The sequence below is a fragment of the Dryobates pubescens genome, chromosome 5 (assembly GCF_014839835.1).
Source record: "Dryobates pubescens isolate bDryPub1 chromosome 5, bDryPub1.pri, whole genome shotgun sequence".
Classification (NCBI taxonomy): domain Eukaryota; kingdom Metazoa; phylum Chordata; class Aves; order Piciformes; family Picidae; genus Dryobates; species Dryobates pubescens.
The window spans coordinates 8,626,287-8,645,996 of record NC_071616.1 but is presented as its reverse complement, the minus strand read 5'-3'; the positions used below and the strand labels follow the sequence as shown (position 1 = coordinate 8,645,996).

Sequence of the window (19,710 nt, the reverse complement as noted above, 5' to 3'; positions counted from 1 at the left end):
TAAGAAAGGCAGGGAGAGTCTTTTTACCACAGCTTCTTGTGATGGGACAAGCGGTGACAGTTTTAAACTAAGAGAAGGGAGATTTAGAGTAGACACAAGAAAAACAATTTTTACAAGGAGGATGTTGAAACACTGTCACAGGTTGCCCAGAGGGATGGTAGATGCCCCATTCCTAGAAACATTCAAGGTCAGGTTGAAGAGAGCTCTCAGCAACTTTATCTAGTTGAAGATGTCCCTGATCACTGCGGGGCAGTTGGCCTAGATGACCTTTAAAGGGTCCTTTTCAACCCAAACCATTCTGTGATTCCCTACATCTACTGCCTGTAAGACTGCCCTTTTGTTTAGCTTTTCATCCCTTAAAACTTGCTAAACACAGCTGAAACATGTCTTCCCTTCTTATTCACAGCCTGTTAAAAGCAATAGCCGTATTTCGCATTCGGCTGTGCCTGTGGGTATGGCCTGCACCTTCCGCTGTGGCAACTGGAGCACAGCTAAGCCTAGCGCGGCAGCGGGAAATGGCACCCGGGACTAGCAGAGGGGTACCTGCCAGGAGAGGAGCCAGAGCTAGCTCACGGCGGGAGGCTTTCCAGGGCCTTCAAGCACGCACGCCGCAGCAGCCAAGAGCTCTGTGCGACGGTATTCGACCTTAAGATGGCGAAGCCCCGGGCCAGCTCAAGGCACGGCGCCGCCTGACCCCAGCAAAGATGGCGGCAGCCCGGACACCTTTTCCCTCTACCCTTCTAGCTGCTGCCGCTCTATGGTTAGGCACGCTATTGTGTGGGCGCGCAGCGAGAGGGCGCTCTGGCACGGCCGCCTCTATGGTCATGCAGCGCGGTGCAGGTCGGGCCGCTGACGGAGGGGGCGGGTCACATGACCCCGCGCAGCGCGGCCGTGGAGGCTCGGCGCGGTGTGTTCGCGGCCTAGCAGTGTCCCGGGGCTTCCCAGCCGGGCCTTAGGCAGCCAAGCGGCGTTCTTCCGCACCATCCCCAACCCGCGCAGTTCGGAGGGGCCGCGGCGGCGCTCCGGACGCGGCTTCTGCTCCGCAGCGAAGGGGTGAGGAGCGAGGGGCTGCGGGAGGATGAGAGGGGGAGGGAGGACGGCGGCGGCGCGACGGCCGCCTCCTGCCTGCTGAGAGGAGGCGCGGCCGGGGCCGGGCTGAGGCCGCACTGCTGCGCCCTCGCACCCCGGGCCGTGGCAGGCGCCGGCGCCTTCTCGCTGGCCGCGGCCCGCAGGGAGGCGGTGTTGGCCAGGTGGTGGGGGGAAGGGGAGCGCGGCCTCGGGGAGGTGCTCATTGCAGAGGGGCAGCGTGTGGCGGGGCCTTTCGCTTCCTCTTCTGCTCAGAAGACATGGGAGTCCCTTCCGCCTCCCGGCCGCGCGGCGGGTTGCGGGCCCCGGCGGGCGGGGCGGCGGGTGGCTCCGTGGAAGGCGGGAGGAGCCCATCTCACTCTCGGGACGAAGCCGGGCGCCTTTAGGGCGGGAGCGGACGAGGCCACGGCGAAACTTTGCCGTGGCCCGAAACTGATCCTTAGCTGGGACCGGACCGCCGCTGGCTGTGGGTGGGATTTTACCATTAGGGTCGAGTAATGGTAAGTTGAGTAAATGGGTCGTGCAAGGAAACGTTTTTTTTTTTTCGACAGCGTCGCGGCAGGGAAGTTAATGTCCTTTAGACATTAGACTCGAGGGGGTCATCCTGACACACGTGTTAACAGCTTGTGCGTAAAAGAACCTCCTCTTCATCTCTGCCAGTAGAAGTTGTGGTGTGTACATCGGCGTCTTTTTCTCATGATGTCTTTTTCCGTGATAGAAAAAAACCAACACTTTGTCTACCTGAAAAAAAAAGGGATGATTTTGTTTCTATACAGAGAATGTCTCTTAAATGGGCTTCCAAGAAGTGAACTCTTAAAGCTGTGTAACTCTGTCTTTTGAGATGAAAATGCACATGGAATTTTAGACATTTTTACGTGGGGCAGGTATTGCATCAGCATTGGGGGAAGATGGTCCAGAATAAATTAGAAGAACAGGACAATTTCTTTTCTCCTCTGTAAAGGAGTGGCACAGTGCTTCACTTTTCTCTGCTTCTGCTTTTCAAGCTCTAGTTCACATAAATGCTGTAATGCCACAGCCGTGGTTGTGTTTGCAATGTTAGAATGGATAGTCGCTTATTTGACTGACTAGAGCTTCATATAGGTGCAGAGGGAAAGAATTAGGAAATAAATCAAAGTTCTGGTGATGTGTTTAACAAAGCCCTAGTTGAAAGAATTAGGAAATAATCAAAGTTCTGGTGATGTGTTTAACAAAGCCCTAGTTGAAGGGCTTTTGGAATTAGGTACTGGTTTGGGTAAGCATGTTGCTTTTTGGGCTGCTTCACAATAATAGTTTGGGAAGAAGGTTTTTGTGTGGCAGTTAGTGAATGCTTTCTAGATCACCTTTGAAAAACAGGCTTGAGCAGAATAAATACACAAAACAGGCTTGAGTCAAATAAATACACTAAGAAAATCTGTAATCTGTTTTATCTCTTTATGTCCCTGCTGTGTTTGCCATTGATGTTTATCTGGCAGGCAGTTTTGGAGAAGACTAGGGCTCTATGAAAAAGCGCAAACCATTTTCACTGAGACAACCAATTTGGAGGGTGGTTTTTTTTGTTTGCTTTTAATGAGAGGCAACAATACAAAGACCATCTGAGAGATTAATCCTTTTAATAATGAAACTTCTTAAAAATTCATCCATCATGTAGAGCCTGATGTAAAACCCTGTGTGATAGTACTGACTTCAGTTGGTTGGTTTATTATATGTATTTTCTCTGGTTGTTTCTGAAAATGCTTTTGTTGCTCATCTGTTAAGGCAGGTGGGTTAAACCATCACACCATTGTAGGACACAATATATAAAATACTTTGTCATAAGTTGGAGGAAATTCTTATACACTCTCAGTTGCTGACATTAGAATCAATGCTAAAACATTGTACCATTCTTCATAGAAATTACTCTAATGTGTGAAATTTGTCCTACAAGGTCATTTCACTGAAACATGGTAACATACAAATCATGTGTCATGTGTCTGGACTTCAGCAACACCTTTGAGGACGTTCCCCACAGCAAACTCCTGGACAAGCTGACAGCCTGTGGCTTGGACAGCAGCGCTTTGTGCTGGGTTAGGAACTGGCTGGAGGGCTGAGCCCAGAGAGTGGTGGTAAATGGTGCCACATCCAGCTGGCAGCCAGTCACTAGTGGTGTCCCCCAGGGATCAGTACTGGGACCCATCCTGTTCAATATCTTTATTGATGATCTGGATGAGGGGATTGAGTCCATCATCAGTAAGTTTGTAGACAATACCAAGTTGGGAGCAGGTGTTGATCTGCTAGAGGGTAGAAGGGCTCTCCAGTGGGACCTTAACAGGCTGGACAGATGGGGAGAGTCCAAAATTATGGCATTTAACAAGTCCAAGCGCTGGGTGCTGCACTTTGGTCACAACAACCCCATGCAGCGCTACAGGCTGGGGTCAGAGTGGCTGGAGAGCAGCCAGACAGAAATAGTGTGGCCAGCAGGAGCAGGAAGTCATTGCGCCCCTGTACTCAGCACTGGTTAGGCCACACCTTGAGTGCTGTGTCCAGTTCTGGGCCCCTCAATTTAAGAAGGCAATTGAGACGCTTGAAAGTGTCCAGAGAAAGGCAGTGAGGCTGGTGAGATGCCTTGAGCACAAGCCCTATGAGGAGAGGCTGAACGAGCTGGGCTTGTTTAGCCTGGAGAAGAGGAGGCTTAGGGGAGACCTTATTGGTCCTCTACAACTACCTGAAGGGTGGTTGTAGCCAGGAGGGGGTTGGTCTCTTCTCTCAAGCAACCAGCACCAGAACAAGAGGACACAGTCTCAAGCTGCACCAGGGGAAGTTTAGGCTCGAGGTGAGGAGAAAGTTCTTCACAGAGAGTTGTTTGTCATTGGAATGTGCTGCCCAGGGAGGTGGTGGAGTCACCGTCCCTGGAGGTGTTCTAAAAGGGATTGGACGTGGCACTTGGTTTCGTAGTCAGGAGGTGTTGGGTGATCGGTTGGACTTGATGATCTTGGAGGTGTTTTCCAACCTTATTGATTCTATGATTTACCCAGCTTTTGCACTTGATGGTCCCTTGTTTGAGGTACTAGCTTGCACAGATAATTTGTGCAACTTAATCTAGACTAAGGGTTCAAATTCTGTGTGGTCTATTGAGAAAATGCTGAAGAGAAGTTAAAATCAAACAACATGAAATCAAGATACATCAGCCATCCTGCCACTGCTGTTCTGTACTCTTAAAACCCAGTAAGTTTGTTTAGGTGTTAAGACTTAATTATTTTTACAGTTCATTTTAACTTTTAGTGTAAAAAAAAGATCAACAGCAAGTTCTGTCTTTGTTTCATGGGGAACCTAACTGTTTCAAAACCCAGTTTGAATACTTAGCAGGTTATGAAATAAAAGCTTTGCTGTGTAAACACAAAGGTACTAAGGAGACTAATCCCAGGGCACTGATAGAATTATGCTGCCCTGAGTGGGTGATGCAACTGTCAATTTAAAATGTATTAGTTACCAGTGATTTTTATTAAACTTGCCTTCTCTTTATAACATATCTCTTCACCTTTTAAAAAAATTATTTATTTTATTTTTTAAAGGGGTAAATAAAGATTTAAATAATACTATGTGGGGGTTTTGGTGGTGTTTGTGGGGTTTTGTTTGGTCCCCCCCCCCCACAAAAAGCCTACAAAACATGAACAGTGCAGCCAGGCCAGCATAATCTTCTAATATAGTCATTCCCCGCTTGTGGGGAGATAATAAATAAGCATTATGCAGCAGTGTCTGAGTGACAGTGCCCCTTGTGTCATGACAATTCTCAGTTCTGTGCGGTCCAGTGTGCCCTCAGGCCAGCCCTGTGCAGACCTTCAGTTGTGTGTCAGAGCCAGCATGCTTCTAATGTATAGAGCTCTGTCCCAGCAGGTAGCACAGGATCAGAAGTAAAAGTCTCAGGGGTTTTTAGGAAGCCTTAGAGTCATGTGGGCAACCCTTTAGTCTCTCCAAGTTTCATAGGACTGGTGCAGCTGGGTCTGCATGGTTTTGCACTACAGGACTTCCTTGGGAGAGCAGCTCAGGAAAGCAACTGAACTCCTTGTAGGCCAAAGTTGAACCTGGGATATTATAGCTGTGTTTGTGTAGTGCTTACTTTAGGTAATAGCTTGGGCTGCATTTAAGCTGGGTCTGCTTAGAGTAAGCTTAGATGTTTTGCCATCTATGACATCATTAATCTGCAAAAACTGTCTCAAATCTGATAAAGTGTGCACCTGCAGTACTGTGGTTAACTTGTACCAGGAGGGTGGAGAAAGTGGCAGTCATTCTTACGTGGGAAACTTATTTTTTCACATTGATTTGCACTATTGCAGTGGATTTTGGATGAAAATGCATTGAAAAATGAACTCTTGCCTGCAAACAGGCATTTTTTTCTAGTGGAGTGGTCCTCCCCAAAACATAAAGTGTGGACATCAGAGTCTCAAGTCCATCTGTTTTGTTTAGCAGACCCAGTCCTGTTGTATGATTCTGCTTGCTGACACAGACGTAGCCTAAATAGGCTTCACTTAGAGTCAGGGGCCTGACAGAAATCCCTCATTTTAGGGCCTGAAGATGTCATCATTTGGGTGTTTTGCATGGTGTCAAGCCAGATGCTCACTTTGTCTTAGCCCTGTATCTGTATGCCCACAGTAGCTTTCACATAAATCAGTCTCTTGGAGCTAGTTAAAATGCAGCTATCAAGACGGCTGATTAGATCTCTTTTACTTGCAATAATGCTTTCGTAAGTCACCTGAGGTTTTAAAAATACCTCAGGACGCTTACAGGTTTGAATATATTGGGGAGATTTGAAAATTACTGTATACAGCACTGAGACCACAGTATATAGATCAGACATTTATCACTGAACTGTACTGGCAGAGCAATAGGAGAGTGCAGAGAAGTGCCTGATACTGTTCCAGAAATTTCTGAAAGTGTGGTCTACGTAGACACAACTTAGCATTTCTTCCCATACCCAACCCCTAGTTTGTAGTTGCTTGTAAGTTTGATGGCAGAGGCCCCACTGACTTGGGAAAGTGTGTGTGTTTCTTGTGTGTTCCTCAGCTGCTGACAGAAAAAAAATGTGCTATGCAGTTGCTTTCATTGTAGCTTCTTGTCTGGATCTCTCACTTCCCCAGTGACCAGTCTCTATCTTCATATCTGTTGGTCCTTATAGTTTTCATAAGGGGAACAATCAATTGTTTTTTTCTGCCAGCTTCACATTGGTTATTACATACAGCAGTGAAAGAGAGCAAGGCTTTTTTAATTCCAGTGTTGCTCTTCAGTGTCACAGACAGCAAGAGTGCTAGGATTGGTCTGAGCAAGGATTAAGTCCTTAACTGGGCAGTTTTCTAGCTGCTGGGAAAATAACTGTAGATACAACAATAAAGTAAGAATGGAGTGCTGTGAGTTAAATGGTTTGTTGGAGCTCTACATGCAAGTGTTTTGTTGCAGCTGGCTAGAAGATTGAAAGACTTAAATTTGATCTGCTCTTACTAACTGCCGTGTCCCTTTGATGCAGTAAGTTACTTTGTTGACTGCTGCATCCTTGGGGTTTTGTTTAAATTTAAACAATAAAATAGAAAACCATTAATTTGCTGATGCACATGTGTGACATTCATCAAGAATGGTATGTTTCAGCATCTTGTAATTCAAAGAACTGTTTCACCTCTGAGTCCCTAGGCTTTTTTTCTTTTTTTTTTTTAGCTTCTCCAAAGTAGTGTCTCAGCTAAGTGCTTATCAGAGAGAAGGGACTGTACCTAGGCAGGCTGGAAAATTGCTTCCTCAGTTGGTGTGTGTGGTTTGGTTTTGGTTGGTTGGTTGGTTTTGGGGGTTTTCCTTAGTGTCTGGTGGATCTCAGCTGGTGTAACACTGTTATAGCCTGTTCAGAAAAACATCTCAGACCCAGTAGCTTGTTGCTCTACCATCCTGCCCCAAAACAGCTTTGAATTGTCACAGTATCACCGTATCACCAAGGTTGGAAGAGACCTCAAGGATCATGGAGTCCAACCTGTCACCACAGACCTCATGACTAGACCATGGCACCAAGTGCCACATCCAATCTCCTCTTGAACATCTCCAGGGACGGTGACTCCACCACCTCCCTGGGCAGCACATTCCAATGACGAACGACTCACTCGGTGAAGAACTTTCTCCTCACCTCGAGCCTAAACTTCCCCTGGTGCAGCTTGAGACTGTGTCCTCTTGTTCTGGTGCTGGTTGCCTGGGAGAAGAGACCAACCCCTTCTTGGCCACAACCACCTTTCAGGTAGTTGTAGAGGGCAATGAGGTCACCCCTGAGCCTCCTCTTCTCCAGGCTAAACAATCCCAGCTCCTCAGCCTCTCCTCATAGGGCTTGTGCTCAAGGCCTCTCCCCAGCCTTGTTGCCCTTCTCTGGACACGTTCAAGTGTCTCGATGTCCTTCTTAAACTGAGGGGCCCAGAACTGGACACAGTACTCAAGGTCCAGCTGTCTCTTGGTTTGCAATACCAATAAGGTTTGAGAGACCTTTGTAATTTTCTGCCTTTCCTGGGATTGCTGGAAGGTGGGGGTTTTGGTGAAGAAGTTTGAAATAATGATACCAAAGTGGATAAGGGAGTTCTGTTCCTTTCTGTACCATCCAAGTTTCAGTTGCTACAGGAATGTTGGCTGATGTGCACAAAGTCTGAAGAGACAATAACCAATGTTCTTTAAAATGTTTTGGTGGTACTTTTGCTGCTTTTCTTTGCCCATTCAGTTTTGAAAAGTCAGCAATGGCAGAAAGCAAGGGCGGTGTTAGCGATATGGATTCCAAAAGGGGGAAGGAAAAAAAAGGTTTGTTTATTGCATAAAATAATCTTTATTGAACTGCTGCAGGAATGCTTGCGTTGGCTGTCTTGTTTCTTCTGCTGTCTTAGACCTTGTGTCACAGGAGTGTTATCTTTTCTCCCGGTGAGATGTAGATAAATGCCCTGTGGGGTCAATTAATGAATGCAGTCATCACAGACTTCCTTGGCTGACGTTGCTGTAAATATGTCTTTGAGGGTCATATGTGTGGTTTTATACTGGACTAAATTCTGGTGTTCAAAGGTATTACCCAATACATTTTGGGTTTCCTTTCCATCCTCTCCAGGCCACTATAAACATTTCTCTCCTGTTGAATCATAGAATGGTTTGGCCTGGAAGGGACCTCCAAAGGTCATCCAGTCCAATGCCCTGTGCAGCAAGCAGGGACATCCTCTACTGGATCAGGTAGTTCAAAGTCTTGCTGAGCCCGACCTTGAATATCTCAAGGGATGGAGCCTTAACTACCCTCCTGGACAACCTGTTCCAGTGTTTACCACCCTCGTGGTAAAGAACTTTTCTGACATCCCATCTAAATCTGCTCTTCTCTAACTTAAAACTATTGTCCCTTGTCCTGTTACTACAGGCCTTTGTGAACAGTCCCTCTCCAGCCTTCTTGCAGGCCCCCCTTCAGGTACTGGAAGTCCGCTATTAGGTCTCCCTGGAGTCTTCTCCAGGCTGAACAGTTTTTCTTGTGTGTTCAGTGCCAGGATGGGAAAAGCATCTATTAATTACAAAATCATATGTTTGGAAGGGACCTCTGGAGATCATCTAGCCCAACCTCTGTGCTAAAGCAGGTTCTCCTGAACAGGTTTCACAGGAACACATTCAGGTGAGTTTTGAATCTCTCCTGAGAAGGAGACTCTGCAGCCTGTTCCAGTGCTCTGTCACCTGCAAAGTGAAATTTTTCCTTCAGATGGAAGTTCTCTGTGTTCCAGCTTGTGCCCATTGCCTCTTATCCTGTCACTGAGCACCACTGAAAAGAGTTGTCCCCATCCTCTTTGATATCCACCCTTTAGATATTGATACGGAATGATAATGTCTTCTCCGTCTTCTCAAGGCTAAACAGCCCCAGGTCCCTCAGCCTCTCCTTGTAAGAGGGATGGTCCAGTCATCATCTTTGTGGCTGCCACTGAGCTCTCTGTAGTAGTTTCTTGTCTCTCTTGAATGAGGGAGCCCAGAACTGGACACAGTGCTCCAGAGGTGGCCCTACTGGAGCAGGAGGAGAGTCTCCTTTGACTTGCTAGCCCCACTTTTCTTAATGCGCCCCAGGTTACCACTGGCTTCTTGGCCATGAGGGCACATTGCTGGCTGATGGTTAAATGGTCCACCAGGACCTTCTTCATGGAGCTGCTTTCCAGCAGGTCAGCCCCCTAAGCTGCACTAGTACATGGGGTGAAGGACCTTACACTTGCCCTTGTTGAGCTTCATTAGGTTCTCCTCTGCCTAGCTCTCAAGCTTGTCCAGGTTTCACTGCATGGCAACACAGCTGTGGTGTGTTACCAAGCTCTGTCCCTTCGTCCAGGGAATCAGTGAGTATGTTGAAGAACACTGGGCCCAGTCCCAACCCCTAGAGAACATTGCTACAGGCCTCTGGCTAGGCTGCACTGCTCATTACAACCCTCTGAGCAATTTGTTCAGGCAGTTCTCAGTCCACCTTTCTGTCTACTCATCTGACCCACGCTTCTAAGCTTACTAGTGGGGAGACAGTGTCAGAAGTCTTGATGAAGTCAAGGTACACAACATCCACTGCTCTCCCCTCATTTACCTAGCTAGTTCACTGTCATAGAAGGCAATCAGATTGGTCAAGTATGATTTCCCCTTGGTGAATCTATGTGGATTGCTCCCAATAACCTTCTTTTCCTCCACATGCTTGGAGATGACATCCACAATGAGCTGTGCCATCACCTTTCCAGAGATGGAGATGAGACTGACTGGCTTGTAATTTCCTAGGTCCTCTTTCTTGCTCTTTTTGAAGTCTGTAGTGAAGTTGGCTTTCCTCTAGTCCTTGGGCATCTCTCCTGTTCTCCGTGACCTTTCAAAGATGATGGAGTATGTCTTGCAATAACATCGGTCTTCTCCCTTTACACTCAAGGGTGCATCCCATCGGGACCCATGGATTTATGGATGGCCCAGCTTGCCTAAATTACCTCTAGGGTCTGGGGCTCCTAAGGGCTGGCCTTAGCAGTAGAGATGGAAGCAAAGGCGGCATACAGTAACTGCCTTCTCTGTACCCTTTCCTGTTAGGCCATCAATCTCATTCAGCAGTGGCATTTTCCATAGCCTTCCTTTAGCTAAGAATGTGCTTCAAGAAGCACATCTTGTTCTTGACATCCCTTGCCGGATATAATTCCAAGTGGGCCTTCCTTTTTACATCCCTGCATATTCCAGCATGTTCCTATATTTTAAAAAGTCAGACCCCTTTTCCACATTCTGTGAACTTACTTCTTTAAGTTTTCCCAGAATCTCCTTGCTCATCCATTTTGGCTTCCTGCCTCCTCTGCTGGACTTCTTAGTCCTGGAGATGTACCAGCTTTGATTCTGGAGAAGGTTCTGCTTGAACATTAACCAGCTCTTTGGCCTCCCTAGCTTCCTTCCTGTCTATAGCCTAGCCCCTGGGATTTGTAGGTCTTTGAATCAGTGCAAAATAGCTTTCCAGAAAATGCCAGGCTGGTTGAAGTCCCCCTTGAGAGTCAGGGCCTGTGATTGTAAGGCTACTTTCAGCTGTTTGTAGAAGGCCTGACTGACTTCCTTTTCCTGATCAGGTGGCCTATATTAAACACCCAAAACAGCATCACCCATAATTATGCTGGCACTTAATTCTTACTCATAACCTCTTGACTTGTTCTTTATCCCCGCCTAGGCAGAGCTTGGTACATTCCAGTTGCTCTCTCTCATAGAGAGCAATTCCACTACCACCTTGCTTTGCTGACTTTCCTTTCTTAAAAGTTGTATAAGCATCCATAACAGCATTCCAGTCACATGAGCCATCTCACCCCATCTCTGTAATTGCAATGAAATGGTGTCCCTGTGACTCCACAGGCATCTGAACTGCTTCCTGTTTATTCTTCCTCCTGCTGTGTTGGTGAACAGGCATTTCAGAGAGGTGATTGAGCATGCAGGTCTCACTGGAAGGAGTGCAAGAGAATCCATTATTGCTCTTGAGGTAGTTGGCCTTCTGGCTTTCATCTTGGAAGGCCAGCTAGGGAAGATTTATTACTGCTCTGGTTGTCCTGGTTTATTTCACAGTTGGATGGGGTGGCATGAGTGGCATTTTGGAGATAGACCCCCAAATCCTTCACGTTAGCCTGCTTCACAAAGTTGGACAGTCTGTTGCCAAGACTGCCTTGCCTCTTTTAGATAGGTGGATTCCATTCCTCCCTAACAGGTTATGATCATCCAAGAATGTCCCATTGTCATAAAATCCACGTTCCTTGGGATGGTATCAGTCACAAAGCTATAAACTGGTAGGGATTATTTGTCTCCTTCTGGCTGCCTCCTTTCTGGTAAAATGGAGGAAAACCAACCTGGGCACCAGTCCTTTTCACTTGCACCCCCAGGGCATTGTAGTTGTCCTTGATTCTGCTCACCTTCTGGCTTGAGTATTGTTCATATCCACATGGAAGAGTAATAGCAGGCAGTAGCAGGTGCTCTTGACAAGTTGTGGCACCCTTTTTGCAGTGTCTCGGACCTTGGCTCCCAGGAGGCAGCAAACCTGTTGTGGCTCCCTGTCAGGTCAGGAGATGGATGCCTTAATGCCCTTTAGCAGTCACCCAGTGTGAGCAGTTGACATTTCTTTTTGCTGTATCCACTGCAGGCTGCTGGTGCAGTTTCTTCAGAGTTTGCTTGTGGTTGTCTGTAGTTGTTAAAGCTTTGTATCTGTTTTTCATGGTGATTTTAGGGGGTGGAGATCAACAGAGTTCTGCTTTTGTGGGTCATCAGGGTCCAAGGTGCCTCATTCTCAGTGATGTCCACTACAGGAACATATTTATGAAACCACCACCCTGTCTCTGTCTCGGCTCCTCTAATCCTGCAGAGCCTTTTAACTGCAACTTGGCCACCTGAGAGAACAGATCCTCAACCTCTGCACACCTTTTGTAGATTATTACCTTTTTCTCCAGGAGAAAGCTCTGGGTGGTTGCTGCAACCTACCGCCTGTACTGGGGCCTCATTTACCCGGTCTGTCTGGGTGGACGCATCAGACTTTTCAGGGCCGTTCTTCATAGCAGTGCTGGCTTTAGCCCTGAGGCGAGTGCAGAGACCTAGAGCACTTTCCTTTGCTGTGGACCCACAAGCAGAGTACAGGGCCCTCCTACATACCACACCCTGCTCACTCATGCTCCCCAGGGCCTTTAAAATCCCCTGTGGTTGCCTTGACAATGCTGACTGAGTCAGCCTCCTCACCAGAGCTGCAGGCTCTGCATCCCTGGCTCTGGGAATGCTCCCTGTCAATTTTGGAAACCAGTGGTGGTGAAGATGCGGTGCTGTAGGCTGTAAAGCAGCCTCTACAATCCATTGAGAAATGCAGATGTTTGCCCAGGCAGCCAACTGAAGTCTTTCTGGTTGTGATGTGGTGTCTTTGTGAAGCACATCCACAGGATCCCATGTGTTGGAAGTGCCTCGAGTGCTCTCCCAGTGCAGTGTGAATGTACCTGTACACTCAGCAGTGATATTAGTGACCAGTCTGGGTTTGGGTATTTTATTTATTTTTTTTTTTAGAATTGAGGACAAACTGTTCTTCATGAAAGGTTGCTGAAATAATATTGGAAGCAAGAATACATGTCTCATTATTTGTGTCCAGTGATCTTTTTCATTTTTGGGTGGTGTCTGTTACAGGGTCCCATAGGATAACAACCATCTGAATAGCAGATGATGTTAAAATAATCTTTATGTTCTATGGCAGCATATTGACTCTCAGCTCATGGGTTATCCAAGTTGAGTTCTATAAGATGTGTGAAGTGTGAAGTTAAAAATAAATCTGCGATCTATTTTTCCAAGCTTTTAACTGTCTCTGTGCTGGAACATGGCAGTGCCCACAGTGTCATCTAAATTACAGTTCCTGTTTCTGCTGAGCATGGGGATGTCCAACTTCTTCCTCTCATCTTGTCCCACAGTTGTATCATGTGTGATGCTTTCTCTTACAAGAGAACAACTTGCCATATTGAAAACTAATTACATGATTACTTCTGTTTTTAGAAACCACAAATAGAGCTTTATTTTAAAGAAACTGTGCAGACTTCAGATGCTGTTTAGTTCACACTCCCTGTAAACCAGTGGAATGTGGAGCCAGATGCTTCCCCCCGCTTCATTCTGACACACTTTCTTAGGAGTGCTGGTTTTCATTGTGAAAGAAGACTTCTCCTACATTCATAACTTAATAGCTGGAGAGAAAGAAGCTTAGTAGGTATAAAGATTTAAAGTCCTCATGGGCACTTACTGCTTGCACTGGTTTTATAATTCATGTTTGGGAGCTGCCTGGTACAAGTTGGCTTTTCTCTCTTTTTGACAGATTGTGGCGGGGAGAATGTCTTTTCCACCTCATTTGAATCGCCCTCCTATGGGAATCCCAACGCTTCCCCCCGGGATCCCACCTCCGCAGTTCCCTGGCTTTCCTCCACCCGTACCTCCTGGTAAGTTATGGTACTATATGGAAGTGTTGTAGAAATAAATTTCCTCCTGTTGTTCTGAATTGTATTAACAATGCATGTTACTGGCTCTTCATGCATTTTGGTAGCTCTGATATGTGCACATTGCAATGGACTTTCTAGTTTACCCATGGATCTTGTTATGTGAGGAAGCTCTTTTTGGGCTACCCAAAGCTGCTTACTTTTGACCAGAAATCAGATCATTAGGGACGATACTGGAATTTTTCTTGTACCTTTTTTCAAGCTAAAGCTAAGTGGTGATTTTTGCTAACATTAGGTATTGTAAGAGTCATTGTTTGTAAGTACAAATCTATTTTTTCCTGCTTCTTACATGCTTTCCTTCACTTAACTTGCAAAGTCACTGCTACATTCTTCATTCCTTCTAATCTTTCCAAAATTAATCCCACCTTTTTATTTCATTCATCTGTAAAATCAACTTCTGGTCTTTGCATTGGTCTGGACCACAGGAAAGTGGGAGAGAGGAGTACATCTAAGAATTGCCTTGTTAAAATTTATCACAGGGGCTGCAGAAAATGACTCCTCTCTGTTTAATCTTAAGCAGTGTTGGGCACAAGAGTTTTCTAGACAATAACGGCATTCAGAAACCAGATGGCTGAACTCAGGAATGGTTTGTGCACATCCATTCATCAGGATAATCCTCCCTTGCATTGCTTTTTCTTTGTTATTTTTTTTCCCCTGAGATCCATGAAATGTTATCTGTTTTCTGCTAAAGGCAGTGCTCCTAATTAGGTAGCATCCTGCCATCAAAAAACACAGATTAAATTCCATCCTCATCTCTCTTCTCTTTGGTAGCTGCAGTTTATATATACTAGTGTGCAAACCATAAGGTACTATTCAAAATAACTTTCTGAAGAGTATTTTTAAATGCCTGATAGAAGTTTCTGCTCTGAACACGTCTTAATACGTGTGGCAAAGATTCAGGTTTTCTTTGTCTATTTCTGGACCTGTTATTCATGAACATTTTGATATTTGTTGAACTTGCTGTCCATCTCTGCTTTCACCTCTTGCACCCAATTTGAGAAGTTCATTAACCAAGGTCGAACGTTACTTTATGTCTGCCTTTACACTCATCGGCTGATTAGTGTCTCTCTCCTGCCCCGGTTCTGATGTGGGAGTTGGGTCAGTTGTGTTTATTGGTTTGCACACCTCAGTCATGTTCCATGCTTTGCAAGCCTCCACACTTGAAGAGTCTTGGAGTGTAGAGTCTTTCATAGTAAAGCAGCTGCTTCAATGCTTAAGCCATGTAATTGCTTTTCTCCAAGGCTGCATGTTGTTCTTGGGTTGCAGAGCCCAGCTCTGTAGGCAGTAGTCAATTGCTAGGTGCACCAGGTTTTTTTATAGCAGCTAAACAATGCCCATGGTCTTGGTCATCAGTATGTTTGCTGATGCTTTCCTACATTTTAGTGGAATTTATTTGCTTCTGCTGAACATTGGGCTGGAGGTTTCAGAGAACTGTCAGTGATAACACAAGTGTTTTTGTTGAGTTGTGACTTTAAAACCCAGGTTGAGCACCATGGTTAATGACAGTTATAATAGCTGTAGGGCTGCACAGCCAGAGACTTGTCTTGCAGTTGTTTCTCCAGCTTGTGAGGTGCTGTGGTGCATTAAAATTTGAGATCATGGGAGAGCAGTACAGTCATCGATTCTCTGAACAGTTTGGAGGGATAGGAGATGTTTTGACTTTAATATGAAGAGACTGAAGAAGAGGATTTATTGCTGGAGGAAATAAATGATGGATTCAAATTAAAAAGAGAGGGGATGAGGAGAAAGATGGAGAAGGGTATTGGAGGAGAAATGTTTTTTTCAGAAATAAGCTCTGGATATAGTAGGAGAACAACTCCAGAGAAGTTTGGTAGGATTTTGTAACACAGAAGGGAGATGGAGAACCTGTGTGTAGAATGGAAAAGAAAGAGATCTAGAATCTCTGATGGGTATTTCTTTGAAGAGCATGAAATTTACTGCATTTTTCTTGAGTCTCGGTGTCTTTACTGGCCAGCAAGTGGTTTTGAAATCCATTTGCTTAGTATCTTGAACCTCTAGTAGCTGGCATGGCCTTTGTTGTAAGAGATATTGCCTTACTTAAAGCTGCCGGTGAATTTGGTAGAGGGAAAGAGAATATTACACTCTGATTAAATACTGTTTTAAATCGTTCTGGAGACTGCCAAGTCAAGTATTCAGCAGGTAGGGAGCTTCTGGATTGAGGTTTTCTATGCTGCCTTTATTAAGCTGTTCCATAAATAGTAACCTGAAGCTTGGTGGCGTTCTCTGTAGGACTTTGTTCCTAGGCTGTGTGCAGAACTGATTGTGCTATGAGAACTGAGCAAGGTAAGAATGAGATTATGATCCGTAGGACAGTCCCCTGTTTTGAATATGTTTTGAAAACAGATTTGTCAAAATGGTAGTAAATCTGTCCAGAATGCACATGGTATGTTAGTGTGCTCAGGCTGTGTTTGAATACTTAAGAAATCACTGGGAATCAGTACTATGAAATTCTTGTTTGAGCAGAACTGCTGCCTGGTTTGGAAATCACATCTGTCTTCAGTTCATCAGTATCTCAACAAAGCCATTAATATTACTGTCTTGTTTTTCACAGGGACCCCTATGATTCCTGTACCAATGGGCATTATGGCGCCTGCTCCAACTGTAAGTGTTCTGTAGTGGGGGTGAAGTGATGGCAAAATAAAATGGAGAGTAAAACTTGGTAGATGTGTACAGGGTTTTTGGTCTATTACATCATAATTCTTACTATGAAAGGAAACATTTCACTTTAGATGCAACTGTTACACAAATATTATGCTTATTTTTTACCTAGACAAAGCTTACATTCTGGAGCTTCTGGCTGCAAAGGTGAAGGAATGGCCATTCTTGGAAGTAGATGTACTTTTCTCAAATGCAGTGATTTAGGCTTTGCCTTCAGGTCGTGCACAGTACTGTTAGATTCCAGGTATCTTGCTTTTGAGGTTGCTGGCCTAACAGAGTACTCTGGAGGCATCACCTCATTTGGGTTTCTCAGGCCATCATGCAGCACTGCTGAGTTGGCTAGGAAGATGTGCATTGACAAGCTTGCAAATGAGCTGTCTTGCCTCAAATGACAGGGGAAGAAATAGATGCAAGTAATATGCATCTATGGAAGAGCATATGAGAGAAAGCTCTTTTTTAATTTCTTGCTAATTTCAAGTTGCAAGAATGTTTGATTTATGGGGCAGAAAAAACTGCTCTTTCAAATCTTATGGTTGTTTCTTGGCTTCAAGGTGAATTACCATTTCTATGATTTTGCTTAATTGGAACATTCCCAAAATACTGACTATTTTGAGAGCTTGTATCCTCTGTTACAGGAGGGTCTATTCATGGTAACAGATATATATGAGACAAAGATACTGGCACAAATGTATTGCTTGGTTTTCTGATTAAAGTAATTGGGCTTTAAAGTGACACTTCTAGAAGGATATTTTGAGCAGGGGGACTCAGTGCATATGTACTGTTAAATCTGAGGTGGAAGGAGAGAGGTACAGCAAAAAGGAACAAATGATCATGCCTGTCTCTGTATGGTCTATTTTACTGATGTTTGCTCCTTAACCCAGAGAGGCTTTGGGTTGTGTATTGATTAAATAAAGCAGTAATGTTTATTCACTTTGTGAAAGCTTTAAGACCTATCATATGTCTATTGAAGCTTTTCAAGTCAGAGTTATTTTTCTATTTTCTGCTTGCTTTGTACACAACTTAGGTAAGGTGCTTCAACTTCCAGTGGCCCAAATGCTGCAAATTAGTTTCTTGTAGAACAGATAATACCTGATGTTACTGTATGTTGGGTCCAGAGAAGGACGAGAAAACTGGTGAAGGGCACGAAGTACAAGCGTTATGAAGAGCAGCTGGGGGAACTGGGATTGTTTAGCCCGCTGAAGAGCAAACTGAGGGGAGACCTTAACTACCATCTACAGCTACCTAATAGGAGGTTGTAGTGAGGTTGGGAGTTTGTCTCTTCTCCCTAGTATCGAGTGACAGGACAAGAGGAAATTGCCAGAAGTTGTGCCAGGAGAGGTTTAGAGTGAATATTAATAAAAATTTCTTTCCTGAAAGAGTAGATAGGCATTTGACCAGGATGCCCAGGCAGGTGGTGGAGTCACCATCCCTGGAGGTATTTAAAAGAGGTGTAGACATTTTACTTTGGGATGTGGTTTAATGGCCATGGCTGTGTTAGGTTGATGGTTGGACTTAATGGTCTTAGAGCTTTTTTCCAACTGGAACAATGGGAATGGGCTGCCCAGGAAGGTGATGGTGTCACCATCACTGGCAGTGTTTAAAAAAGAGACTGGATGAGGCACTTAGTGCCATGGTTTAGTTCATTAGATGGTGTTGGGTGATAGGTTGGACTTGATCTCAAAGGTCTTTTCCAATCCGGTTAATTCTGTATTCTAATTATATTATTTGGTATGTTTACCTCGAGAGCAGGTACAGTTTTTTCTGTCTTTGCCAGAATATGTCAGTCTCTGTGCTGTGAAGTCTTAAAGCCTGAACCCACTTACTGGTATCTTGCTCCATAGGCTTAACTAAGGTTTGTATGGAAATGTAATTTTGAAATACATGTACATCCCTGACTCTTGTCTTACGGGTTTAAACAAAAAGCAACCTCCCACCACTTCATTTTATAACCTCTCCTCTTCTTTCTAGGTGTTAGTTCCTACCACGGTGTCTATGGTTGGAAAACATTTGGGAGTTAGGAAAGATCATCCTGGCTTAAAGAACAAAGAAAATGATGAAAACAGCGGTCCCACTACCACAGTTTTCGTAGGCAACATTTCTGAGAAGGCTTCAGACATGCTCATACGGCAGCTTCTAGCAGTAAGTACGGTGGAGTGCTTGCTAAATTTCATCCTTGGCTGATGGCTTAAGTAACAACTGATTCAAAGTGAGTTCCACTCACTGGACTATCAGCCCATTACCCTTGAGTGCAGGGTCAGTAAATGAAGAGTATACCTTTTTTAAGCTGTAGGTGTCAGTGAACATAGACGTGTTTTATTGTTCGTACCGCAAAAAGCGGTTATGTTTATGTAGTGTTTTGAACATTATATTTAATATCTTTAATGCAGAAATGTGGCTTGGTTTTGAGTTGGAAGAGAGTACAAGGAGCATCTGGAAAACTTCAAGGTAACTGTTCATATTTTTCAAAATCTCTAATTAGACTCTTGGCTTTATTACCTCGCAGCTTTTTGAATGTCTGACACATTGTTATTCTTACTACTACATTGTATGATACTGTATGTGATTCTTAACTGCTAAGTACTTCCTAGCAAAGGACTGGCATCAAGACAGAATGAAAAAAAAAAAAAAGAAAAAAGGAAAAAAAAAAGGTGAAAACTGAGAAAGGTTAAATGAGAAAATGTCTTGGGGGCCTGATTTTTCTCACCTTTCTGTTCTGAGTCTGAACCAGGAAACCATCCCTGAGAAAAATTTACCAGTTTGGACTTAGTCTCCAAAGGAGTGTATTTGCAACACTGCCATTACTCTGTATTATCCTTCTCTGTTAAGGAGGTTTTCCTGATGTAAAGTTTATCTTCCTTCCCTATCATCAAGTTGATCTGATGTATTTTAACTTGTGACCTTTCTGCCATGGGTGCAGGAAACAATTTTGGTTATTCTTTCTTGTTGTTACTGTTTTCATATCTTTCCTAGGTTGCCTTCACCCCTGGCCCCACCCTTAAGATCTAGTTCAATTTCTTCAGCTTTCTAGTAGAACTAAATCCTTTGTTTATTTTGTTCTCATAAAGTGTTTCTCTCACTTACAACTTTGTGTTGTAAAGAACCCTCTAGATGAGCAGTGAAATGTTGATTGATGTCCTTGACCTTCAGGCAGTTGCAAATCCACCTGAGACATGTCTTCATGCAGACTGTGTTCCTTAGTTAAGACAGACACATCAAAAGGTTTGCTAACAGAATCATACAATGCTCTGTCTTGGAAGGGACCTTTAAAGGTCATGTTGTCCAAGCTCCTTGCAGTGAGCAGAGATGTCAGGAGGTTGCTCAGGACCCCATTCAACAGGACCTCAACTGTCTCCAGGGATGGGCCATCTACTGTGTATATATTTCTTGCACCATACTGCTGTTGTATCAAAGCCTAGTGAAATGAAGGATCTTTCTGACTTCTTATGATGTAGAAATCTAGTTT

At 44.6% G+C, this 19,710-nt stretch overlaps 1 protein-coding gene across 1 annotated transcript in view; it reads left to right on the top strand.

Moving 5' to 3' along the window:
- The first annotated feature begins 871 nt into the window (after positions 1-871).
- The window catches only part of RBM25 (RNA binding motif protein 25), a 36,526-nt gene continuing 17,687 nt past the window's right edge, over positions 872-19,710 (top strand). Inside the window, exons 1-5 of the mRNA XM_054161548.1 lie at positions 872-1,053; positions 13,391-13,511; positions 16,141-16,190; positions 18,216-18,386; positions 18,635-18,692. Of these exons, the coding sequence (XP_054017523.1) occupies positions 13,406-13,511; positions 16,141-16,190; positions 18,216-18,386; positions 18,635-18,692 (385 nt within the window). The 5' untranslated portion in view covers positions 872-1,053; positions 13,391-13,405. The remainder of the gene's footprint in view (positions 1,054-13,390; positions 13,512-16,140; positions 16,191-18,215; positions 18,387-18,634; positions 18,693-19,710) is intronic.